General features: G+C 42.8%; 1 protein-coding gene across 1 annotated transcript in view; it reads left to right on the forward strand.

Annotated features, from left to right (window-relative positions):
* The first annotated feature begins 2,987 nt into the window (after window positions 1-2,987).
* The window catches only part of IQUB (IQ motif and ubiquitin domain containing), a 67,873-nt gene continuing 43,461 nt past the window's right edge, over window positions 2,988-27,399 (forward strand). The window contains exons 1-8 of the mRNA XM_073652040.1: window positions 2,988-3,095; window positions 6,852-7,494; window positions 7,584-7,793; window positions 15,287-15,421; window positions 16,355-16,522; window positions 16,673-16,848; window positions 24,662-24,817; window positions 25,960-26,170. Coding sequence (XP_073508141.1) covers window positions 6,870-7,494; window positions 7,584-7,793; window positions 15,287-15,421; window positions 16,355-16,522; window positions 16,673-16,848; window positions 24,662-24,817; window positions 25,960-26,170 — 1,681 coding nt within the window. The 5' untranslated portion in view covers window positions 2,988-3,095; window positions 6,852-6,869. The remainder of the gene's footprint in view (window positions 3,096-6,851; window positions 7,495-7,583; window positions 7,794-15,286; window positions 15,422-16,354; window positions 16,523-16,672; window positions 16,849-24,661; window positions 24,818-25,959; window positions 26,171-27,399) is intronic.

Genomic DNA, 27,399 nt, shown 5'->3' on the forward strand with positions numbered 1-27,399 from the left:
GGTCTGAAACCAGCGAATCCCTACAGTGCACAATGTGTGTGCTGGGGGGATTCATAAGTCTGCTGTCACACAGATTACACAGAGTGACTGCAGACTTATTGATTCGGACTGGACAAACCCTTTAACTCATACTGCATCGTCCATTGTGCACAGAGGAGGAAAGGCTGACCTGAAAAAAGGGGAATAGGAATCTCCTCCCCCTACAAAGAGGTGCTTTAACTCCTCACCTCCCAGTGGGGATCTATTGTGCTCTCCGCCTGGCACTCCTTTTTAGTATATTTGACTGTCTCACAACAGGGCACCTCACTACGATGTCCGGACCTGGTAGCAGCAGACTGATTAAGCTTTAACAAGGTTGTCCACATTCACAATATCCATCTGGTATCTAGTGTGATTGGAGGACAGCCTTGACTGCTCAGTGCTGTGCCCTGCACTGGTGACTGGAGTGGAGCAGTGACTGCTACCTGTGACATATACCAGCTCTTTGCGCTAATTGTCACCTATAACATGTCCTGCTTTAGGTCTGGGCTTTATTTCTATGGGAAATTCACATTTGTTTTAGTTTTTTTTCTTCTTCCTGAAGAGATTTTTTTTAAAAACCTCATGGTTGGGGGGGGAGAGTGCAATTCATTTATTTGATGTGGCTCCTGCTGGAATCCTCTCCAAACTAGGCACCGGCCAATCAGGAGGACTCCTCTGGAAATCCCCCAAACAGGAGTGTTTCCTGAAGTGGTTTCTGCTTGAAAGACTCTGTGTGTATATACCCTAAGGCCACGTGCACATGTTGAGTGTTTGGTGAGTTTTTTACCTCAGTATTTGTAAAGCAAAACCAGGAGTGGGTGATAAATACAGAAGTGGTGACGTGTTTCTATTATACTTTTCCTCTGATTGTTCCACTTCCATTTTGACTTACAAATACTGATGTAAAATACTGACCAAATACTCAATGTGTGCATGTGGCCTTAGTGTAAGTGTACATGACATCTTTTTTCAAGCAAAAACGTAGACAAAATGTTCGAAAAGACACCATGTTGTCTTTTGAGTCTTCACATTGACTTGTACTGTAAAGTATAGAGTGTCTTCAGGGCGAAAGTCACATGAAGCATTGACCGGTCACTTCTTTTAACTTATTGGCGTCTTCAGAAACCTGAAGTGGTTAAAACACACTAAAAAAATGAAACGTGTGAACAGCAAGCCATTTTATATAGAGCATATGTCTATTCTTGTGAGCGTTATCTGGGCACTTGCTCAGGAGGTTTTTGGAAAAGGCGGCCTGAAAAAGATGTCATGTGCCTGTAGTAGTGGGGAAGGAAGTAGCTTCCCTCTGGCACTAAAGGGGTTAAAGAGTATGTTCCCGACAGTTAGATTTATCTGGGCTCCAGTTAGGTCCAGTTAAGGGGTTAGCTGTGATAATCCAGCCCAGTAGAGGGAGAGGGAACCCAGTGCTATGGATGGGCACAGGATGTGAATAACTGCTCTGTCCCTGATGTTTCCTTGTGGGCTGTAGTATTGGTAGCCAGCTGCAAGATGCCACTGTCTCCAATGCAGATGAGAAGGTTAAGTCTGCCAGTAGGACTGCAGGCATTTAGGACAGTAAGAGAGTTAATTGTGTGTGAGGACAGCCCATAGAGGGTGGGCACATTAGGAAAATCTCTGGCTAGTTTCCAGGAGCAGGAAGTGATGAGTCAGTGAGAGATAGTACTTGGAACAGTACGGGCAGCCTCAGTATAGTGGCTGCTAGGGCAAATGTGAGCCCCGTACCCCAGACAGTAGGATCACCAGATTGAGGATTCCCTCCACAAGAGTCCCCTTAGCCGGCTGGAGAAACTCAAGAGAGCTATTGAGGACCCAGGGGCACATTCTGTCTGCAGGCTGCAGAAGGACTCAAGTCTAGGACGTGGGGGAGAACTAGGATCCGGATATACTGTCACTGGTGAGGAAGATTCTCTAGGGCTAGAGAACAGAGCAACAGAGATGCTACACTTAAAGAGGGCACCAGGGCTGAAGTTGTATCAAGTACCTGTGGGAAAGATGACAACCCATTGGGCCTTATCCATTATATCTGACTGTAAATATTGTACATATTCCTCTTCCCAAGTAAAGTCCCAGTTATTGTTATGAACCTCGTGTCCTCTGGATTTATTGCTGTCCTGGTTCCAGAAGAGAAATTCCTGGAGGCAGACGCGACCGGATGGTCTGAAGTAAGTGGAAAGCACCACATAACCTGCAGCACCTCAGAGGGAGGACACACCTTTTCTGTAGGGTGTCAGAGCGAGCAGGGGCCACAGCTCGCCCACGACTACCTTGCCACGACTACCTCGCCCATAGCTTTTTACAATTTTTTTCTAAATATATATAAACCTGTACACCAAAAAGGGTTCCAATGTGAAAAAAGAGTAGACAGGCCAAGCAAATATCATCATATAAGTATTAGTACAAAAACTTGTGAAAAATATCCAACCCTACTTCATCCTGTCACCCCTGGATTAAGTAGGGTTGAATTGCGCATTGGGGGTCTTAGGTGGAAGCTGATGAGGTGCCAGACTGCACATTTTACTATTGACGTGCGCGTGCGTGTGTGCACACATACATATATACCCTCCATATTGATATTTAATTGTATTGTGCATTACATCACACTATATCTGTGGGTACAAATATAAACACTTTTATGTATACATATTTGCTATTATTTATTGGTGGTAGACGGATAACTTGTCGCTACATGTTGCATTTTCTTTTACTTTTTTTTTTTTACTTGTGTCCCTCATCAGCCTCCCAACTTTACTATGGTCTCCATGCTCAGATTTACCCCGCACTGGCATGTCTACCATGCTGGCACACTTTGGAGCCTGGCCAGCCATTCCTTTACAGGCTGCACTGTGAGCTTAGTGCACAGTCAGCGGTGTCACCTGCTGTGAAGGGCAGGACAGCACAGCGCGCGCAGCTGCCTCTTCACCACAGAAGTTCCCGCCTTTAGCGCGTCCCTAGGTGGTGTCGCCCCGCCCTCGTGTTGCCATAGAGACACGTGTCCCGCCCGCCGTCCGTTGCCCTGGAGACGTCGGTGACAACAAGTTATCCTGCACTGCTGGCCGGTGAGTGGTGGTCTTTGGGCGGAGGGTCAGTCATGTAGCCACAGATATACCCCAGAATGCCGTCTCAGTGCTGACCACTGGATACAGTCGCCTATATTCGCTGCATGTGCGCCTGTTCCAGTTCTAAGGGACCATATTAGATGCTGTCATACACAGCTGTGGCTCCATGGCCTGTACTGGACTACTCTGTAGCTCAGTGGTCACTGGTTTACAGTCTGGCGTGCTCCAACAGCTGTGGAACTACAACTCCCAGCATGTTCGAACAACTATAACAAGTAAAGGCAATCTTGTGTGATGCATGGAGGCTACATTACATCTAGTGCTGTCATTGCAGTGGCAGAGGATGGGCCAGCAGGGGGCACCTATAGGGGTGGGTAAGTGTCCCCTGCCATAAAACAGGCCAGTACCTACCTCCTGTGTCACCTGATATGACATAGGCAGTGTCCTGTTTGCAGATTACATGTGATGGCCGCCCACCATCTGATATTGATGACCTGTCTGAGAGATATGTCACTATAAACGTCCCAGACAACCCCTTTAAGGCAGTGTTTCCCACACTCTGGTACTGCACTGGTTTAGAACTGTGCGGATGACAGCGCCATTCAGTGACATATATGGGGGGCACAGAAGCCACACAGACATGTAACTAGAGAGGGTACAATGGCCACAGCCCCCCACATTAGATACCCTGGGCCTGGATCACAATATCCCGATGCCGGGCGGCCAGTGACTGTATGCGGAGTGTTACATGCAACGGACTGGCACAGGCTGCCATGTGTACAGGGACTAATACTGAGAAACCAGGAGCAAAGGAAATCTGGTTTTATTTCTACTCCAATCTTCAAGGTCAGGATAGTCTTGGGATCTGAGTAAGGGATTGCATTTTCAGAAAACTCCTGTTCCCCAGCTGCAAAACAAGCTGTTCTTTACTCTCCCTCCTCAGGTCCAGCGCTGAGTCTCCACCTCTGCTCCCGGGGTCAATTATTGTTTGTAGTGCTGATGTCACGTAGTGGCTGCAGACAATCAGTGAGTTTAGTGGCTGTGAGCAGCTAGTGCATCTTCTTGGGCAGAGCCATTGAGGTCCATTTTTGGCTGCAGCGCTGTCAACATGACGTCAGACAATAAATCAAACCGGGTGCCGCGGTGGAGACACACTGCTGGACCCGGGGAGGGGGAGTAAAGTTCAGTTTGTTTGTTTTTAAACCAAACTGTGCATGGGGACATGGGTTTTTTAAAAATGGAAAACCCCTTTATTGCCATGTCCGCAATTAGTGTTGAGCGAATTTGTTCGGCATTTCAAATTCGTGTTCGGGGTTCCGGCTTGTTCGCGCCAAAAAAGCCGATTTTTTTGGCGCGAACAAGCTGTAAACACGAATTTGAAGTGCCAAACAAATTCGCTCAACACTATCCGCAATGATGCTGGGTCCATTTCTGCAGTAGTCAGAATAGAGCTCTTCTTCGAAGTTGCAGCAGTGCCCCCCTCCCCTCTAATCATAACATTTTATTCATTCCTCCTATAATATTGAAAAGGACCTTTCACTTGCCATAGATATGCAACATTTTTACTTGGTCTAAATTCTGCCATTCTGATATTTTTTGTATCTGTCCCTCTCCCTTGGGCTGTCTATCAGTATTTGGTCAGTATTTTTTCTCAGGAGTGGGAGCCAAAACCAGGAGTGGGTGATAAATGCAGAATTGGTGACTTGTTTTATATTGAACCTTTTTCTCGCCTGGTTTTGGCTCCCACTCATGAGAAAAAATACTGACCGAATACTGATAGTGGGGCCGTGGCTTTACCATGATATACCTTCCCTCTAACTTTTTGTACAGATTTGTAAATCTTGTCTTCTTAGCCAGTGGCTCATGATCCTCAAGAAGATGGCCAAAGAGAAGAATTGAGGATCATGACCCCTTGGCTAGCAAGTCTAGATTTACATATAGGTCGTACAGAGGAACAGGGGGCCATGTCTCATAATGGAGAGGAGCAGCCTTGCTCCACATGTAGAATGGCCAGCACACCCCTCTTGAACTACCCATGTAGTCACCGCGCCTCTCATTTCTCCAATGGTATCAACAGCCCCCACGCTACCTCTCCCCCCTCATATCCCCATAGTTTTAGTAGACTCCCTACTTAGTGACATCAGTCTAGTAGTTACAGCAAGATCTTCCAGCAGCTCACCACTTCCCAGATGTCAACGCAAGCCCTAATGAAAGAAGCTGCAAATTAGCAACCTATTGGCCTATTGCTGGTTCATTAATGTGGGTTCCTGATGCAGGAGCAACACACTGCAGTTTCATAATCCATCCACTCAGAATTAGGGCTATGCGATGTTCAATCGGATAGCACTCGGCCCAATGTTATACTCTGGGGCTGAGCAGATCTGCGATTTTTTTCTCATGCCAGTTCGGCATGAGAAAAGAATTGCAGCATGCGGCAGTTGGATCCGATATTCGGATCACGAACACCTATACAAGTCTATGGGTGCGTGTGAAACATCGGATTGCACTCAGATGTCATCCCAGTGCAGTCCAATTACCACGGACACATAGAATATAGAAGATGGAGAGATTAAGTTCTCCATCTTCTCCGCACTTGTGATACCATTCTCACATGCTATATATCGTATTTAGGAGGGCACCACCTAGTGGACAAAAAGAGATCAACTGCTACATATCAATTCAAGTATCAGAAAAAAATAAAAAGATATCTGTAGACCTTAGTGATCACCTCAAACAATTTTTTATTTATTAATAACAATAGCAAGCCACAAGAAGAATCTTTAAAAACATTTAAAAAGCACAAAAAGTGGCTATATGTAAATAGACAACCAACCTGGTCTAGATATGTGGAATTCTCCTTTGCCCGTGTTATATCCTATAGGATCCCTATTTTTGATATCTCTCGCAAAACATCTTGGTCATACTGGTATGGTATATCTATTTGGGGAATATGTCTGAATGAACTGTACATAGCTCTGCACTATATAATGACACTGCAAGTGTTTTACATCTGCCTATTGCATCTGGAAATGGAGTGTCCACATTGCAATATTATGCATATTAAATCTGATGTTATGACAATTCTGTTTATAATATGTCCATGTTTTGAGTTTAATATACCAGAGGTTATGATTGCACAATGCACTTTATTCTGTGTATCTAGGGCACTTAATGGTAATATAGCAAATTGACTAACCATGTATTAATAATTTTTGATCTGGAACCACGAGATAGGATCACCTGTATCTAGACCAGGTTGGTTGTCTGTGTACATATAGCCATGTTTGTGCTTTTTAAATGTTTTTAAAGATTCTTTTTTTGGCTTGTTTTTGTTATTAATAAATAACTTTTTTTGAGAAAGTAAAAAATATTGCAGAGGCGTTTTGCGGCATTTTTGAGGCATTTTTGGTGATGAAACTAACTAAATAAACGTACTGTATGCAAATCCACATGCAATCCGCACCCAAACATGCTGCAAAAAAATGCTGCAAAACACTGAAAATTGGGCATTTTCAACACAGCAGTTTTACTACCAAGACAGCAGGTTTTGGCTGCAAAAAAAAACGCAGCATAAACACTGCGTGTGAACATAGCCTCACAGACAAAGCACCACAAATATGGTTTTGGCTGCCTGCTAATCATTTTTTATTTTTGCAGTGGGCTGGACATGCTAAGAGCAGTTATTAATGTATTTATTGTTACAGTGTTCATTTGTGTGCATAGGAACTGCCTAATGTCTGTGCTCTATGTGTTCAGGGTGGCAAATAGTGTAAAATGGAAGCTACAACTGTATCTGGGAGTTCTGATGTAGCCCAGCAGACAGATGTAGAGGTTACATCAGAAAACAGCGAAATACAGCAAGCTCATCAGGAGGAAGACCAAAACCTTATACATCAAGAGCAGGACCAGAACCTTTCACATCAAGAGCAAGGCCAGGACCTTGTACATCAGGACCAAGAGCAGAACATTATACATCAGGCATATCAGGACCAAGACCAAAACCTTGTACATCAGGACCAAGGCCAGAACCTTGTACATGAAGACCAAGACCAAAACCTTGTACATCAGGACCAAGGCCAGAACCTTGTACATGAAGACCAAGACCAAAACCTTGTACATCAGGACCAAGGCCAGAACCTTGTACATGAAGACCAAGACCAAAACCTTGTACATCAGGACCAAGGCCAGAACCTTGTACATGAAGACCAAGACCAAAACCTTGTACATCAGGACCAAGGCCAGAACCTTGTACATGAAGACCAAGACCAAAACCTTGTACATCAGGACCAAGGCCAGAACCTTGTACATGAAGACCAAGACCAAAACCTTGTACATCAGGGTCAAGGCCTGAACATGTTGGAAGGCGAAGATATGGAGAAGAATAAGGGTGACCTAGGAGGTAAGTGGCCACATTCAGGATAGCTATCCTAAAAAGAACAGCAGAGCGCAACATCTGAAGTAAAAACATCTGATTTGTCTTTGATCAAGAATTATCAGGAACAGTTCAGCATGCTGGTGACAGTTCTCACCAAACAGAGGTCGGCACTGAGCAAATGCAGGAAAGCAATGTTCAGTCATCTGACATTACAGACCAGGACAGACATTCCCCAGAGGACCAGGATATTAATCTGCTGAGGTTTTCAGAACACAAACTGGAAAAGAAAATTGATCTGGATGACTCCAGTGCCACAGCTACAGGTATTGTCATCTTGTCAATAGTGTCACAGCTAATAAACATAGAAGTGGATGTTGTCTTTTTTAGAGCAACTGCCTACCTTTCCGTCACATTACTATGCTGGAGAAAATCGGACAGGAGTTTCATAAATATGGATCTTGCCCCATAGTTTTTAATGTATTTACCACAGTAAATGTCATGACAAATCTGACCCAAGAGTTTGGTATGACAGGTAAAATATTACATTAAATATCCCCTTTACTTAGGTTGGATAGTTCTGCAGAGTATCTTCTTATGGTTACAACCTTAGTATCAGGTTAACCACAGTGTAAGCTACACATAGGAAGTTTCAGCTGACAACCTGACACAACACATTTTTGGCAGAAACTAGTTATTGACCATCATGAGTCATTAGCATAACATTTTTAAATGATGACTTCAATTGATAAAATTACCTATTTTTACCAACCTTTATCTTATGTGTATGGGCAGTTTTATGGCTTATAAATGCGATTAGTATCCAGATCCAAAATAAATATGAAAGATATGCTCAAATGATTAGCAAACAGGTCATGTAGTTCCTACACTACCCAGCCATTTATAGAGTTACAGTCCGTCAGTGGAAATCACATGTGACCTGGTCATCCTGTACACTCCCTGACAGAAGTTATGTCGCTTATCCATGTTATGTAAATAAAAGCTTATAACCTGACGTTAAATTCATCCATTGGTTTTGTAAATTACTCTATTGAAAGCTGAAACCCTCCCAAATTTGGTTTGGGTTAAGAAAATAAATTGGCATCAATGCTGAAATATTAATCATTTAATGAACACAGAATGGTCAGATTTTGGCAAGACCAAAGTTTTGTCGCCCACAGAAAGTAATGTGATATTCAAACAAATAATTATCTTAACCACTTCGCACCAGAGCCTGTTTTTGCCTTCGTGACCGGGCCAATTTTTTCAATTCTGACCACTGTCACTTTATGAAGTAATTACTCTGGAACGCTTCAACATATTCCCCTGATTCTGAGCTTGTTTTTTCGTGACATATTGTACTTCATGATAGTGGTAAAATTTATTCGATATCACTTGCGTTTATTTGTGAAAAAATCGGAAATTTGGCGAAAATTTTGAAAATTTTGCAATTTTCAAAATTTGAATTTTCATTCCCTTAAATCAGAGAGATATGTCACACAAAATAGTTAATAAATAACATTTCCCACATGTCTACTTTACATCAGCACAATTTTGGAACCAAAATTTTTTTTTGTTAGGGAGCTATAAGGGTTAAAAGTTGACCAGCGATTTCTCATTTTTCCAACAAAATTTGCAAAAACATTTTTTTAGGAACCACATCATATTTGAAGTCACTTTGAGGGGTCTTTATGACAGAAAATACCCAAAAGTGACACCATTCTAAAAACTTCACCCCTCAAGGTGCTCAAAACCACATTCAAGAACTTTATTAACCCTTCAGGTGCTTCACAGGAATTTTTGGAATGTGGAAGAAAAAAATTAACATTTAACTTTTTTCACAAAAATGTTACTTTAGACCCAATTTTTTATTTTCACAGGGGTAACAGGAAAAAATGGACCCCAAAATTTTTTGTGCAATTTCTCTTGAGCGCGCTGATACCCCATATGTGAGGGAAAACCACTGTTTGGGCACACTGCAGGGTTCGGAAGGGAAGGAGCGCCATTAGACTTTTTGAATGTAAAATTTGTCTGAATAATTAGCAGACACCATGTTGCGTTTGGAGAGCTCCTGATGTTCCTAAACAGCGGAAACCCCCCATAAGTGACACCATTTTGGAAACTAGACCCCTTAGGGAACTTATCTAGATGTGTGGTGAGCACCTTGAACCCCAAGGTGCTTCACAGAAGTTTATAATATTGAGCTGTAAAAATAAAATTTTCACATTTTTCCCACAAAAACGTTTTTCATCCCTTAATTTTGCATTATCATAAGGGTAATAGGAAAAATTGCACCATGAAATTTGTTGTGCAATTTCTCCTGAACACGCTGATACCCGATATGTGGAGGCAAACCACTGTTTGGGCGCACGGCAGGGTTTGGAAGGGAAGGAGCGCCATTTGACTTTTTGAATGTAAAATTTGCTTGAATAATTAGCGGACGCCATGCTGCATTTGGGGAGCCCCTGATGTGCCTAAACAGTGGAAACCCCCCACAAGTGACACCATTTTGGAAACTAGACCCCTTAGGGAACTTATCTAGATGTGTGGTGAACACCTTGCACCCCCAGCCGCTTCACAGAAGTTTATAATATTGAGCCGTAAAAATAAAATTTTCACATTTTTCCCACAAAAAATGTTTTTCATTCCCTAATTTTGCATTATCATAAGGGTAACAGGATAAATTGCACCATGCAATTTGTTGTGCAATTTCTCCTGAGTATTCCGATACCCCATATGTGGGGGAAAACCACTGCTTTGGTGTACGGCAGGGTTCGGAAGAGAAAGGAGCGCTATGTTGGCTGGGATAGGTTGCAGACACCATGTCACATTTGAAGAGTCGCTGACATGCCGAAACAGCAGAAACCCCCACAAGTGACCCCATTTTGTACTACACCTCTCAAGGAATTCATCTAGGGAAGTAGTGAGTATTTTTTAATTTTTAAATTTATACCATTGGGCAGTGAAAAAAGCATAATTATATTTTTACCACAAAAAAAATGTTTTACCCTCAGATTTTACATTTTCACACAGGGCAATGGGTAAAATTGGTGATAGAAATGTGTCACACAATTTCTTCTAAAAGTGGCAATACCCCATATGTGGCTGTATCGTACCGCTCAGCCATACGGCGAGATCTGGGGGGGGCGGAGTGCTATTTGACAATTGGAGAACAAATTATTTTAGAATAGGCATTTGGATTTGGGAGCACAAAATTTTCTGAATTTCTTTTTGGGGGGCAAGGGCCATTTCGCTTTTCCAGAGCCTTTCTGCTACCAGTAACTTGGAAGTCCCTTATATTTTTAACAGATGACGGACCTGAGTGGGGACTAGCTTTTTTTGAGGACTGAGTTGAAGCTTTTATTGGGAACATTTTACGAAACATTTATCCGCCGCTCTAGGCTGAGCACTTACATCGGGGTTTCCATCTAAATTTCCAAGTGATGTAATTCAGATGAAACCCCTGCGGGATCCATTCACTGTAATGAGGCAGCAGAGTTACTCTGGACTCCGTCTGGCCTCTGTTTAGCGGTGTCCTTTTTTTCAGAAGTGCACAAAACTGTGGCCAACCGCACTTTTATGCACGCCTAAAACAAATGACTCCGTGGGATCCCAGGCCAGACGGCATCCACAGTGCTTATATCTGCCTCATTACAGGTAATCTTCCGTCATGGGTTCCGGCTGAATCACATATTTCAGAGATTTACACGGAAACTCTGGGGTAAGTGCTCAGCGCAGAGCGCAGGATAAATGTAAGGCTCTGCGCCTTACTGCGATCTTTGGGAGACATAATAAACTAATCAGTAGCAGGTGAAGAATTGTTTTTATTTATTTTTTACGCCGTTCCTAGTGTGATATAACTGATTAGATTACTTTATTCTTCGGGTCGGTGCGATTACAGAGATACCAGATTTATATTGGGTTTTTATGACTGACAGCTGTCACACACTAAGAGGCGCTTTTTTTTGCAAAATCTAGTTTTTGCATCGCCATATTTTGAGAGCTATAATTTTTCCAGATTTTGGCCGACAGAGTCATGTGATGGCTTGTTTTTTGCGGGACGAGTTGACATTTTTATTAGTACCATTTTTGGGTATGGGACATTCTTTGATCGCTTTCTATTCCGTTTTTTGGGAGGTAAAATTAACAAAAACCAACAATTCAGGAATTGTTTTTTGAGTTTTTTTTTTATGCCGTTCTACGTGAGGTAAAAGTGATCAGGCAGTGTTATTCTTCGGGTCAGTACGTTTACAGCGATACTACACTTACTGTATATTTTTTTATGTTTTGGCGCTTTTACACAATAAAACCATTTTATATAAAAAATATTTTTTTTGCATTGCTTTATTCTGAGAGCTAGAACTTTTTTATTTTTCGGCTGATGGAGCTGTATGGCGGCTTGTTTTTTGCGGAACAAGATGACGTTTTCAGCGGTACCATTTTTATTTCCATTTTTCTTTTTGATCGCATTTTTTTCCACTTTTTGTTTGGCGATATGAGGAAAAAGCATAGTTTTTTGCTCCGTTTTTTTATTTATTTTTATTACGGTGTGCACAGAAGGAGTTAATTAGTGTGACAGTTTTATAGCTCGGGTTGTTTCGGACGCGGTGATACCAAATATGTGTACTTTTTATTTTTGCATAAATATACGGATTTATCGGTTTAATATTTTATTTATTTATTTTTTAATTTATTTAGTAATTTTTTTTTAACAGTTTAAAAACATTTTTTTTAACTTTTTTTTTACATTTTTACTTAGTCCCTGTATGGGACATTAATTTGTATTTTTCTGATCACTGATCTCATGTAATGTAATAGACATGTATTACATTACATGAGATCTTCCCTGACTGTTTCACAGTCAGTCTCCTGCCTGGCTTCAGCTGCAGGCTGAGCCAGGCAGGACACCATATATGGCAGATCTGGAGGCGGTCATGTGACCTCCAGCTGCCATAGCAACGTCAGGTCCTGGAAGGTATAAGGGGGCCGTCTGAGAGGTAAGTGGACGACCCCCTCTCCTCCTGCTGTCTTCTATATGCCGCGATCACTATAGATCGCGGCATATAGAAGACAGCAAAGGGTTAACATCACTGGGACCTGATCCAATCAGGTCCCGATGATGTTCCCTGTCAGAGCTATCGCTCTGCACCGCTCCCGCAGCGTTTGGAAGACCCTGGGTGTCCTGAGCGCTGCCGGACCACCCACCGTTTTTAAACGTCCGCGCTGCACAGAGCCCAGGCAGCGCGGACGTTTATCTACAGTGGGGGGTCGGGAAGCGGTTAAAATACAAATATATGTTGCATAACATTGGTGAATGTAGTTGTGGTGTTATTAGAGTCATATTTAATATTTTGTGTGACTTCCATGAGCTTGAAGGACTGCATCCATGCGGTTCAACAATGATTCATACAATTTATTAATGAAGTCATCATGAATAGCAGAGAATGCCGTCTTACATGCCTCCCAGAGTTCATCTAGATTCTTTGGTTTTGTCTTCCAAGCTTCCTCTTTCATCCTACCCCAAACATGCTCAATGATGTTCATGTCTGGTGACTGGGCTGGCCAGTCCTTGAGCACCTTGATCTTTTTTGCCTGGAGGAACTTTGTTGTAGAGATGGATGTATGAGATGGAGCACCATCCTGATGCAGAATTTGACCCCTTTTATGATTTGGAATGTAAGAGGTAGCTAATACTTCTTGATATTTTAGGCTATTGATATTGCCTTCCACCTTGCAAATGTTTCGCACACCCCCATACTGAATGTAACCCCAGACCATGATCTTTCCACCACCAAATTTAACTGTTTTCTGGGTGTATTTTATATCCATACATGCTCTAGTAGGTCTCCTGCAGTATTTGCAGTGGCTGTGGTGTAATTCTACTGAAGATTCATCAGAGAAATCCACCTTCTGCCACTTTTCCAGCTTCCATCTGTTTAGCAGGCTGTGGGACTTTGCAAATGCTTTTTATTTGCCTTTTGTTTAGTGCTGGCTTCTGGGCACTGATTCGACCATGGAGGCCATTTCGAGACAGAATCCTACAAACTGTTCTAGTTGACACAAGGACTTGAGGTGACCAGGCCTGTTGGAGCTCTGCTGCAGTGGAAGAGGGGCTTGCTTTGGATTTTCTAACCAACAAACGTTCCTCCTGAGCAGTTGTCTTGCGGGGTCTGCTGGACCTGGGCTTGTCAAACACATCTCCAGTCTCTTCAAATCTTTTTTTAATTGTTTGTACTTGACGCTGAGACACATTAAAGGTGCCAGCCACCTCTGCAGTGGATCTGGTCTTCAGCCTTTTGATAATCAAGGCTTTGGTCGCAGGGTGGATTTTTGGCATGTTGTCAGAGCTCAAGTTGCAGTTAAAGTGAAGGTCTGGGGTGCTGGGTTTCTTTTTATACACACCCACTAATTAACCGATCATTTACTGAGCACTGGTGAGGATGTAAACTAGGAATTGGGTGCATTATATCACCAGGCGACAAAACTTTTGTCTTGCCAAAATCTGACCATTCTGTGTTCATTAAATGATCAATATTTCAGCATTGATGCCAATTTATATTCTTAACCTAAACCAAATTTGGGAGGGTTTCAGCTTTCAAAAGAGTAATTTATAAAACCAATGGATGAATTTAACGTCAGGTTATAAGCTTTTATTTACATAACATGGATAAGCGACATAACTTCTGTCAGGGAGTGTAGAGCTATGTAGACATTACTAGTGAATGTCTTTGTGAGTAGGTGACCATGTGTGATGGCAATTTTAGATAATAGGCTTCAATGTTTTTGCAATCCACTAATCCACTAATTCAGCACCACTTACAGGGATATTTCTAAAATCACATGTGGTCTTATATTTATTCATTTGTGCCAAGATAACTGATATTTAAATCTGCACCGGTTTGTAGTATGGATGATTTTCCAGGCTCTATGTACCCTTCAGTTGCCATTGGAACTGTGCTGTAGTTTCAGGGGCCCTGGTCTTTTCAGAAATGAAAGATATGCTGCAGGATGGGCTGTATATATAGAAGGGGTCAGAAAGGAGAGATATACTGCAGGGTGAGCTGTATACAGGGGGCTGAGAGGAGAGATATACATTGCAGTATGTGGCTCTGTGTACAGGGGCTAAGATTTGTTGCCTGCTTCTGAGAGACCAGTGATGTGAACAGGAGCATAGAAGCATAAGGTGAATTCTACAGACAGATTAGCTTGATGATATCTAAGAGAGTGGGGCTTGTCAGTAGCACATAGAAGAGGGAGGGAGGGGTTGCAGCACTGAGGATAAGCCAGTGCTGACGGGAAATATACCATAGTTTTAGCAGATAAGACTAGGACCGCCCATTCTGCTATTTAAGGCTGGATGCACAGAGTGGCAGATAGAGATAAAAACTGAAAGGCACAAGAAAATAAACTTAATGTTGGGTTTAGTCTGTATATTAACAATAAGTATACATTTACTGGGCTTCGCAAAAAAAAAAAAAATAATGCGATTCAGAGAATAACCCTTCACGTTTGTGATAGGGACAAAACTCTGGTCAGATCACTGCCGATTCTCAGTGACCATATGGGAGTGAGCTGGCATGTCATTTTATTCAGCAAGTTTTCAGGTAGACACTGGGTAACATATTCAACCAGGCACTGGTAATGTGAGACAAATACTTCTCTCAGCATAAATAGATTGGAAGATTTCGATATTTTGCATTACTGTGCCTTTCCACAATTCATACCCATAATACTGGTTGAAATATAAGCGGATTGGATGAACACTGAGAAGGTACTACTAGTGCGTGATGAACTAATGTCACTATTTTCTTCTTTTCAGTAAAGGTGATGCTAACGCCTGATGTCCAAGTAATCACAGTTGCATTTTCTATTGGAAAATCTATTGAGCACCTCAAGAATTACTTTGCATCTCAGATGAAAATTCCGGAAGCCGTCATAAGGATAATGTTTGAAGGTCATAAATCCACATATGGCAGTGTGCGGGCTACTTTACAGCTACAGTAGAGTCAACACTAGATATGAGCAAACCAGAACTTAAAGGTTCGGCGTTCGTACTGGATAGTTAATGGAATAAAGTTTGGGTCAGGTACCAGAACCCGAACTTCCACTGGTCCGCTCATTTCTAGTCAATACTTGTATGGAGGGAAAAACATCACTTGGATTAGGGATTATATTTGACTATCAGTTAGTATCTTTTTTTAAGAGGAGGAGGTGGGAAAATCTGCGCTGGAGCTCTGTAATGTATTGCTCTACCTGCTATGCCTGTAACACTGCACCTAACTCAGATGAACTTCTAGCTAGTCCTGTGTCGGTGTGTAACCAAAATACAGCGACCATGTGGTTAGATGAGCACATGACACGCTAAGGTATTTATATATGTGGGTCAGTAGAGGGGGACTTGACACCTAATTGTTTATACTGTAGTGTAGAGGATGCTGTGGTCTGCACTTGACAGCCGACGATGTCGTGCCACCCACTCTGCAGTGTGGTGGAGAGCACCTCCTGCTACACTTACAGTCAGTGCCCACAGGGAAGCACTACACAGGAGTGTACCACCGTGGGAGGAGGATGACGCCGTCTCACACTAACTCACTCCACGGTGCCATAACTCAGCAGTGTAGCGGACAGCAGCTCCCACTACACTAACCTGCACATTTGGCTCAGCTGCTTTTGCATCGCCAAGCTTTTGCCGGCCGCTATTGCATAATCCTCTCTGTACATACCTGTACAGTGCTTCAATGTGAGCGGTACCAAGCTGGTTGAGTGATGCATTTCCATATCACCGGCCTGGGTAGGGCTATCTACTAGTATTTTATATCTATCACATAAATGTCCATAATTCCACAGTACGTGAGGCTCAGTGTTCAGGAGTTTGATGTCACTTTAGGGAGAATTGTAGAAGACAGTGAGACTCTTGTGGACCTCGGCATTAGACCCCATGGAATGATCCAGCTGGACATGCAATCAATGGATCCTGAAAACTATCCAATGAAAGCTGTGAAACTTCAGCATGAATACAGCATGCCAGATGTCATTACCGTTCGGGTACAAACAGGTTGGACTCTTTTATATTTTACTTTTCTTTTCATGTTAAATATAATAACTTTACAAAACGTAACTTTTATTTCTTCCTCTATTTTTTGGAAATGCTTCCAGGAAGTATCTGATTATCTGTTATGTTTACGTGGAATATATTTCTATATAGGAGATGAATCCTTTGAAGATATAGCAGTAGAAATTGAAAGGCTTAACTACCGTAAGCCTTATTTGGGTGGATATCGCCATAAAGTGACAGGTGCGCTGTTTCATCATGCTGGGACTCAAACAGTACCCAAAAAGAGACCAGAAAAAGACGTTGTAGTGTTCTGCAGAGATACACAGGTATGATTTCAGTATTAAAGATTAGATTATGTTAAAGATTTGTTCATAGTCCGCCCTGCATACAGACTATACTTCTGTACTACATAAAAGAGCACTGCTCTCTGCTGTTTGCGTGACACATATACTTTAAGGGTATGTACACACAACGGCTTTTTCATGCAGGTTCGCTCTGAAATCAGTCTGAAAAAACACTTAAAAAAATGTTACAAAGAATGACTTGCTGTGCATATGTACAATCTTTTTGAGCTTCTTTTAATCGCTTGAAGTTTAGGAAGACATGGAATGGTTAAAAGAAGTGGCCTGATCATTCTTCAGGTGGCTTCATCTTAGAAGCTGCTTACTATTGTATACATAATGTAAAAAACACTAGTAGCAAAACTGTCCAAAGAAAGAACACAAAAGATGCCAAAAAACGCATTCAGGAAAAACGTATTTGTTATTATAGAATAACTGGGCTAGTACACCAGTGTCTAAGGCCACGTGCACACATTGAATATTTGGAGAGTTTTTTACATCAGTATTTGTAAGCCAAAACCAGGAGTGGGTGATAAATACAGAAGTGGTGATGTGTTTCTATTATACTTTTCCTCTGATTGTTCCACTCCTGGTTTGGGCTTACAATTATTGAGGTAAAATACTGCCCAAATACTGAACGTGTGAACATGACCTTAAAGAGGTTGTATGGTCTGATTTTCCGGTTTCTGAGCCGGGAACGGCGGTGATGTACCTATACGTCCAAGGTCGTAAAGGGGTTAAATAATAATAAGTTCCACAATAGGATGTATTTAAAAAAATGTCCCTGTGCTGAGATAATCTTATAAATGTTCCCCTGCTGTGTACTGTGTAATGATTGTGTCTGACCGTACAGGAACATGGTCTGATCATACCACATCTCCTGGGCAGGGGAGGATGCAAAAGAGAAAATACTAATATTTCAGCATGGAATCTCAAATTCCATGATTCTTTCTTTCAGGTAAAACATTGCTTAACAACAGGCAGGGAAATGTTTTGCCTCACAAAAAGAATCCTCTGCAATCTAACCTGCCCAGGAGATGTGATATGATCAGATCATGTTCCGTACACTGTCAGACACGACCATTACACAGCAGGGGCATATTTCTAAGATTATCTCAGCAAAGGAACATTTTTTTAACCCCTTTCTGACGTAGAGCTTAATAATACGTACCAGCACCCTGGGCCTTACGGACCAGGTACGGATTATTACGCCCCAGGCGCGATCGCCGTTAGGTGTTAGCTGATTCTAACAGCTGACACCCAGTACTATGTGCCAGGAGTGGTGTCGCACTGCTCCCGGCACATTAACCCCGGAAATGCTGCTATCGAAGTCGATCACAGCATTTCTGGGACAAGCCGAGGTAAGAGCGCCCCTCTTACCTTGGATCGGCAACCCCTTGCTGTGAGCATGGGGCCCCGATCGTTGCCATGGTGACCTAATGTCGTCATGACGACATCCGGGTCACCAGGCATCAGGAAGTTAGGTAGATCGTGCTCAGTGCACGATCCACCTGACTTGTGTCTGCAGGGCTGACAGCCTGCGTAGCATAGGGGATGCTGCTGCATCCCTATGCTGTACAAGTGATCAGCCTGCAAAAAATGAAAGTCCCATAGTGGGACAAAGTATAAAATTAAAAAAGTGTCAGAAAGTGTAAAAAAAAATAAATAAATTGTAAAGATTTTATTTTTTTTTTTTTTTAAAAAAAGAAAAAATATTCCAAAAAAGAAAAATATACTGTACCCATAAATAAATATTATTATGAAAAAAAAAATAATAAAAGTACATATATTTGGTATCGCCGCGTCCGGAACGACCTGACCTATAAAACTGTTCCTCTAGTTAACCCCACGGTAAAAAATAAAAATAAAAAACGAAGCCAAAAACAATGCTTTATCATCATACCGCCAAAAAAAAAATGGAATAAAACGTGATAAAAGACTAATGTAAATAAAAATGTTACTGCTGAAAACGTCATCTTGTCCCGCAAAAAACAAGTCACCATACAGCTCCATCAGCCGAAAAATAAATAAGTTATAGCTCTGACTAAAGCGATGCAAAAAAAATTATTTTTTCTATAAAATTGTTTTTATTGTGTAAAAGCACCAAAAAATGAAAAAACGACAAATGTAGTATACTGACCTGAAGAATATAGCTGCCTTATCAATTTTACCACACGTGGAACATAAAAAAAAAAAACAATTCCTGAATTGTTGGTTTTTGTTTATTCTGCCTCCCAAAAATCGGAATAGAAAGCAATCAAAAAATGTCACGTGCCTGAAAATGGTACCAATAAAAATATCAACTCGTCCCGCAAAAATAAGCCCTTACATGACTCTGTCGGCCGAAATATGGAAAAATGATTGCAAAAACTAGTCTTTTAGTGTGACATCTGCCAAACATAAAAACCCGATATGAATCTGGTATCGCTGTAATCGCAACGACCTGAAGGATAAGGTCATATCACTTATACCGCATGAGGAACGGCGTAAAAAATAAACGTTAGGGTTGTGCTAGGGTTAGGGTTGTGCTAGGGTTAGGGTTGTGCTAGGAGTAGGGTTGTGCTAGGGGTAGGGTTGTGCTAGGGTTAGGGTTTTGCTAGGGTTAGGGTTTTGCTAGGGTTAGGGTTTTGCTAGTGTTAGGGTTGTGCTAGGAGTAGGGTTAGGGTTGTGCTAGGGTTAGCGTTAGGGTTGTATTAGGGTTGGGTTGGGGTTGGGATTTTTTCAAAAGTAAAGAAAAAAAAAATTATGATATGGCGACTAGTGTTGAGATCAAGTGCTCGTTACTTGAGTTTGCATCAGGTGCTCAGGTATGCACCGAGTATTGCGGGTGCTCGAGTCTCCACCCCATATGTTTTGCGGCTATTATACAGCCCAAAAAAACCTCGCGATTGCCTGCCATGCACGAGCGATCCTCGCATGTTTTTTTTTAGGTGTCTAACAACCGTGAAACATGCGGGGCGGGGACTCGAGCACGTCACTCGATCACCCGTGATACATGGTGCATACCCGAGTACTCGATGCAAACTCAAGTAGTGAGCACTTGCACTCAAGACTAATGACAACTTTTCCAATATGATGACGTGATGTTATCAAATTCTGTGTCGTACCTCTGGGTTCAAAATGTTCACTATACCCCTTGATAAAATCCTTGAGGGGTGTAGTTTCCAAAATGGGGTCACTTGTGAGGGGTTTCCACTGTTTAGGCGCATCAGGGGCTCTCCAAGCGCGACATGTTGTCCGCTCTCGATTCCAGACAATTTTGCGTTCAAAAAGTCACACAGTGCTCCTTCCCTTCTGAACTCTACCGTGCTCCCAAACAGTGTATTTTCCCCACATATGGGGTACGCAGGAGAAATTGCACAACAGTTTTTGGGGTCCATTTTCTCCTTTTACCAGGGGTGTATCTAGACTTTTTGGCATCAGGGCAAGAATTCAGTTTGGCGCACCCCCCCAGCACATATGTGATTTTCACACTTAGTCATGTACTGATGTGCTGCTCTTCCTAATTCTCTCAATGTTCAGTGAAAAACTGAGAGAAGTAGGAAGAGAAGCTCGTTGTCACGTGAACGTAAGTATGAAAATCACATAAGTAAAGGGTACCATGTGATGACTGCTCGAACCTGCTAGCAGAACTGAATCCTGACAGTGAGTATATTACACGCTGTTAGGATTGCCATGCTACAGGGCTTCATTTTATTATTAAAGGGCTCGTCCAGGTTTGAGATTAAAGTCTTCAGTCACTCTATGTGTCTTCAGGCTTCTGAATTCTCACAGAGCACGCTCTGCACACTTTTATGATTCTCCCTTGCAAAAGTATGTGATTTGTATACTTCTGGCCACATTCCGACTAGACGTGTCTGGCCTCGCTCAATTCATTGTCATTGAGTGAGGCCACGCATGTCTAGTCAGCATGCGATCACATGTAAGCAAATCCCTGGCACCAGAGAATCCTGACAGCGTGCAATGTGAGAATTCAGAAGTGTGCAGTCACATAGAATGACTGCAGACTCATCACACACTTGGACAACCACTTTAATGCTCCTACCTATTAAAAATGAATTAGTCAGTATCACAAAAAACATTTACATCCAGGTACCTTATAGATGACGCTGTCTCTGGAGTCATTCTCTTTCTCTTCTTCATCTTGTCCAGACTCCATGATGACTTTTCTCATCCACAACCCGTCTCTGCAGACTTCCATCTTCTCCGGTCTTCTGCTGTACATCCCCACACGATGCCCTTAATGATAGCAGTGTCATTATAATGCTCCTGAATAAAAATATCTGCCTTATGCTGAGCCCCTGAATTAATAATTGCCCCTCATATTCTCTGCACAAAATATGACCCCCACACTGTCTCTCTTGTGGTACATGTTCTCCACACTGTCCTCTTTTTACCATACTGAGCCCCCTCTTCACACTGTCCTCTCACACTGTGTCCCCCCTATAGGGCTCATTCTCCATACTGTGACCCCTCATCACAAACCGCCTCCTTGGCTTACTGTCCCCTCCTGGCTGTGCCCTTACACTGTCCCCCCATACTACACCCCCAACACTACTCAGTCTCTATTCTGTGCCCACTCACACTCCCCCCTCCATTATTTCCCCCTCCCCTCCCCTTCTCCTCCTCCTCCTCATACTGTCTTCTCTCACATTCCCCCTGCTAACTATACTGTCTCCTCACATATTTACTCTCACACATCCCCCCAATTCCCCATACTTTATATGCACATATCACATCACCCTCGCTCCCCATACTGTGTCTGCATACATTCCCCTCCTTCGCTCCCCATATTGCGTACTCACCCATTCTCCCCATTGTGTGTCCGCACCAATCACCCACACAGAAAATCTATCTCACCCCTCTCCCCACACTAAATCTCCCCCCAGCCATACAATAAATCTCCCCCCAGCAATATAGTAAATCTTCCCCAGCCATACCATAAATCACCCCTCAAAGTAAATCACCCCCCATAGTAAATCACCCCCAGCCATACCATAAATCACCCCCCAAAGTAAATCACCCCCCAGCCATACTATAAATCACCCCCCATAGTAAATCACCCCCATAGTAAATCTCCCACCATAGTAAATCTCCCCCCAGCCATACCATAAATCACTCCCCATAGTAAATCACCCCCCAACCATACCATAAATCACCCCCATAGTAAATCAACCCCCAGCCATACCATAAATCACCCCCCATAGTAAATCACCCCTCAGCCATAACATAAATCTCCCCCCAAAGTACATCCCCCCTTAGTAAATCACCCCTCAGCCATACCATAAATCACCCCCATAGCAAATCTCCCCCCAGCCATACCATAAATCACCCCCATAGTAAATTACCTCCCAGCCATACCATAAATCCCCCCCATAGTAAATCACCCCCCATAGTAAATCACCCTCAGCCATACCATAAATCACCCCCATAGTAAATCACCCTCAGCCAAACCATAAATCACCCCCATAGTAAATCTCCCCCATAGTAAATCTCCCCCCAGCCATACCATAAATCACCCCCCATAGTAAATCACCCCCCAGCCATACCATAAATCACCCCCCCATAGTAAATCTCCCCCAGCCATACCATAAATCACCCCCCATAGTAAATCACCCCCAGCCATACCATAGATCACCCCCCATAGTAAATCACCCCCAGCCATACCATAAATCACCCCCCAAAGTAAATCACCCCCAGCCATACCATAAATCACCCCCCATAGTAAATCTCCCCCAGTCATACCATAAATCACCCCCCATAGTAAATCACCCCCAGCCATACAATAAATCACCCCCCATAGTAAATCACCCCCAGCCATACCATAAATCACCCCCCATAGTAAATCACCCCCAGCCATACCATAGATCACCCCCCATAGTAAATCACCCCCAGCCATACCATAAATCACCCCCCAAAGTAAATCACCCCCAGCCATACCATAGATCACCCCCCATAGTAAATCACCCCCAGCCATACCATAAATCACCCCCCAAAGTAAATCACCCCCAGCCATACCATAAATCACCCCCCATAGTAAATCACCTCCCAGCCATACAATAAATCACCCCCCATAGTAAATCACCCCCAGCCATACCATAAATCACCCCCCATAGTAAATCACCCCCAGCCATACCATAGATCACCCCCCATAGTAAATCACCCCCAGCCATACCATAAATCACCCCCCAAAGTAAATCACCCCCAGCCATACCATAGATCACCCCCCATAGTAAATCACCCCCAGCCATACCATAAATCACCCCCCAAAGTAAATCACCCCCAGCCATACAATAAATCACCCCCATAGTAAATCACCTCCCAGCCATACCATAAATTACCCCCCATAGTAAATCACCTCCCAGCCATACCATAAATCACCCCCCATAGTAAATCACCCCCAGCCATACCATAAATCACCCCCCATAGTAAATCACCTCCCAGCCATACCATAAATCACCCCCCATAGTAAATCACCTCCCAGCCATACCATAAATCACCCCCCATAGTAAATCTTCCCCAGCCATACCATAAATCACCCCCCATAGTAAATCTTCCCCAGCCATACCATAAATCACCCCCCATAGTAAATCACCCCCAGCCATACCATAAATCACCCCCCATAGTAAATCACCCCCAGCCATACCATAAATCACCCCCCATAGTAAATCACCCCCAGCCATACCATAAATCACCCCCCATAGTAAATCACCCCCAGCCATACCATAAATCACCCCCCATAGTAAATCACCACCCAGCCATACTATAAATCACCCCCCATAGTAAATCACCCCCAGCCATACCATAAATCACCCCCCATAGTAAATCACCCCCAGCCATACCATAAATCACCCCCCATAGTAAATCACCTCCCAGCCATACCATAAATCACCCCCCATAGTAAATCTTCCCCAGCCATACTATAAATCACCCCCCATAGTAAATCACCTCCCAGCCATACCATAAATCACCCCCCAAAGTAAATCACCCCCAGCCATACCATAAATCACCCCCCATAATAAATCTTCCCCAGCCATACCATAAACCACCCCCCAAAGTAAATCACCCCCAGCCATACCATAAATCACCCCCTAGCATACCATAAATCACCCCCCATAGTAAATCACCAGCCATACCATAAATCACCCCCTAGCATACCATAAATCACCCCCCATAGTAAATCACCAGCCATACCATAAATCACCCCCCATAGTAAATCACCAGCCATACCATAGATCACCCCCCATAGTAAATCACCCCCAGCCATACAATAAATCACCCCCATAGTAAATCACCCCCCATAGTAAATCACCCCCCAGCCAGCGGAAGAAAAAGCCGGCTGCCGCCAGGGGTCACGTGATGTGTGTAAGCGGCCAGCTGTAGCGCCGCTCATAGGCAATACATACAACTAAAGGTAATTACAAAAACACTTATGGGCACATGCTAAATACATTGGGGCAATGGAAAAGAGTACTGGACAACTTCTTTAACGTGCAAACCACCTTCGGGGTTAAAGGGGTTAAACACATCTAACTGTGGAAAAATCTATAGATTAAAACATACTAAATCCTCTTTAAGACTGTCTAGTCCCCACGATCACTAAACAAGAGGTATCAATACATTTTCCCATTATGTTCTTTGTTCCTTACAGATCGATTGGTCACTGTTCCTTGCTGCAGATAGAGTTAACCATTACTATAACATGATACCAATGCCACTTCTGCTATTACTGAACATTATTTTTTACATCGCCCCATTGTACTATTTTTGCATATTACAGTGTAATTTTCTATTTTAGACAGTTTTTGAAAAGAACAAGCTGGAACAATCAAGGAACACAATGGCCACACAAATGACAAAAATCGGTTGCTATGTGGCAAATATTACGGACAGACTAATAGAGCCGAAGAAATACGTCACTGCTGATGAATTCCATGCAAGCAGGCTGAAAGCAGTAAGTGACTAGATGCGTACAATTGTCTTCCATAATACCACCGGAAATATCTAGTGAGTGAAAGATTAGGACATTTTCACACCAAATACAGTATATTTGTCATTTATATGTGAGTATATCTGTCCTAGCTGGTCACAAATAGGTACATTTCATTGGAACATTTTTTGGGGACATCATTGGCTGCGACTTATGGAGGGAATCTGCAACCACTTATTAAAAGGAACCTGTCATGTGAAAAAATGCTATTACCTGCAGATATTTGGTTAATCTGCAGGTTAATAGCTTTCTGATGCCGCACTGAAAGCCTGGCTACCAGGAGGAAATTAACTTTATTTCTCACGGCATCCTCGAGCTTTCATCGTCAGAACATTACTAACCTGTAGAATAACAACATATATGTGTCACGGGTGTGTCAGATGTGACAGACAGTCGCCCTGCAGTTGGTTGCAGGAGATCTCTTCGTTTAGCATTACAGATACCTTCTTAGATCTGTCTCACTCTAGGACCCAGCGGCTACCTCCCTCCGGCTAATTGACACCCAGGCCTGGGTGTTTAAATACGTCCTGTTTGCTAAAGGGAGGTGCCGGTGATATTCATATGACCCCTGGTGAAGGCTTGGAGCTGTTTTCAGTCTGCTTTCTTCCTCTCTGGTGCTAAGAGGACGTGTGTGTAATCTCTCTGAAGTTGGCTCAAGCTAAGTTACTTCCCCTGTGCCTGTCTGCCCTTGCTGTCTTTAGTTGTTAGTGGAGACTGACTAGCGCTCATCTCCCCCTTCCCTAGCCAGGGCCTAGCTCTAGGGAGATGCAGGGTTTTAGGTTCCTGATCAGCAATTGGTGAGAAACCAGTATAGGGACGGTAGGGAAGACTGGGTGATATCAGATCAGCCTAGGAGGACTCCACCCCCTTTTTCCTTAGTGTCTGGGCTCGCTTCCCCTTATCCCTTCGTGTTGCACTTTGTCTTTCCTACACTGTGCGTGACAATATGCCTGTTATTAGCATGAAAGGTTTCCTTTAAAGGGGCATATGCACAAAGCACCTAGCATACATCCATTGTGTATGCCCTGCTTTGGAGGTTGAGCCTTACAAAAGTAGACAAGCTTATAGTTACTGGAAATGAGAATTATAATATCAATTCTTTTCAGGTAATTACCATACAGACCTATTTCCGACGTTTCCATGCTAAAGGAATGGTGCAGCAATTGAGAGAAGAGAGGAAGCTAAGGTTGGAATGGGAGGAAAATGAGGAATTAAGGAAGAGAAAAGAGAAGGAGGAAAGACTCAGGAAAGAATATGAGCGCAGAATGAACCCAAAGAACAAGGAAGACTTTGAGCTACTCTATCACGCGCTTGAACGTAGGTAGAAAGCGCTTTATCACATAATACTGCTAAATGATGAAGGCAAAGGATTGTGTTACCTTTGGTTAGTAGTCCCACGCCTGCTGTAAGGATGGACCAGAGGGCTGCTGAGAGCATTGCCTGCATTAGTTTTTACTCTCTATAATACTACACCCATATGATCAGTCATTCAGTAGAACATATAAGGCAAAAAGTCATGTCTGTAATAATGAAAAGTATTTTTATCTTTTGGACATCCTCTTTGCCAAAACCTTCTTTTCTTGGTGTAATAAGGCAAAATATAAAAGAAAAATGGAAATGATAGGGAGTTGGATTATCAGACACATGTGACTGCTTGTAACATAGAGGCAGCTTGTACTTTTCTTTCCCTAACTAGCAAAATAGTAGAAAAATTCTAATTGTAATAAAATGTATTTTTGGGCCTGGATTGCAACTATTTTAGTCAGGAAAATAAGCTACCAGTGACTTCAGTTCTATTTCCATCTCACAGGATTACACATAGGAACATTGACTGCTTAATGGGAGTCTGTTCAAGATATATACAGGCGCTCGGAGCACCCTTGGTGTGGCTAAACATTTATATACACCTTGTTTTCCCTCAATTTCCACCCGTCTCTGGCTCTATGAAGCCAGAGCTGTCAATCAAAGAAGAGGGGAGTGGAGATAGATGGAAAACAAACAGTTGTGAAGGTGTATTTAAATGTTTGGCTACACCTTTGTGCATTGAGTGGTGGTACGTAGCTTGAACAGCCAAGTTGTTTTAAGCACAACTTCCCACCTACTTGTTTTCCATCTATCTTTAACCCCCCTTTTTCTACTTTGATTGACAGCTCTGGCTTTGGTACACTGAGCTGTTTGGCCATGCCAAGGGTGCATCGGGTGCCTATACTTGGTTGAACAGTCATTCTGTGCTGACAGACTCCCTTTAATCAGTAGCTTAGGATCCCACCCGACAACTTTTCCTCTCTCAACTTGTAACTTTCATGCACCTATTAATAGGGTTGCACAGAGTTAATAAAACATGGAGGCTTTGTTTTAGGAACAGCACAGTTTGTGTCCAAAGGTTGTGTTTATCAGTACAGCATAGTTCTATTGAAGTATACAGGCTTATTCACATGCTGCGTTTTTGTTGCATTTTTCACCGCACAAAAAACACAGCGTATTACAGTACCAGCAAAGTGAATGAGATTTCTGAAATTTCATGCACATGCTGCATATTTTTCCCT

Source organism: Phyllobates terribilis, unplaced genomic scaffold, assembly GCF_046119375.1.
Source record: "Phyllobates terribilis strain yellow unplaced genomic scaffold, ASM4611937v1 Scaffold_11__3_contigs__length_659146591, whole genome shotgun sequence".
Taxonomy (NCBI): domain Eukaryota; kingdom Metazoa; phylum Chordata; class Amphibia; order Anura; family Dendrobatidae; genus Phyllobates; species Phyllobates terribilis.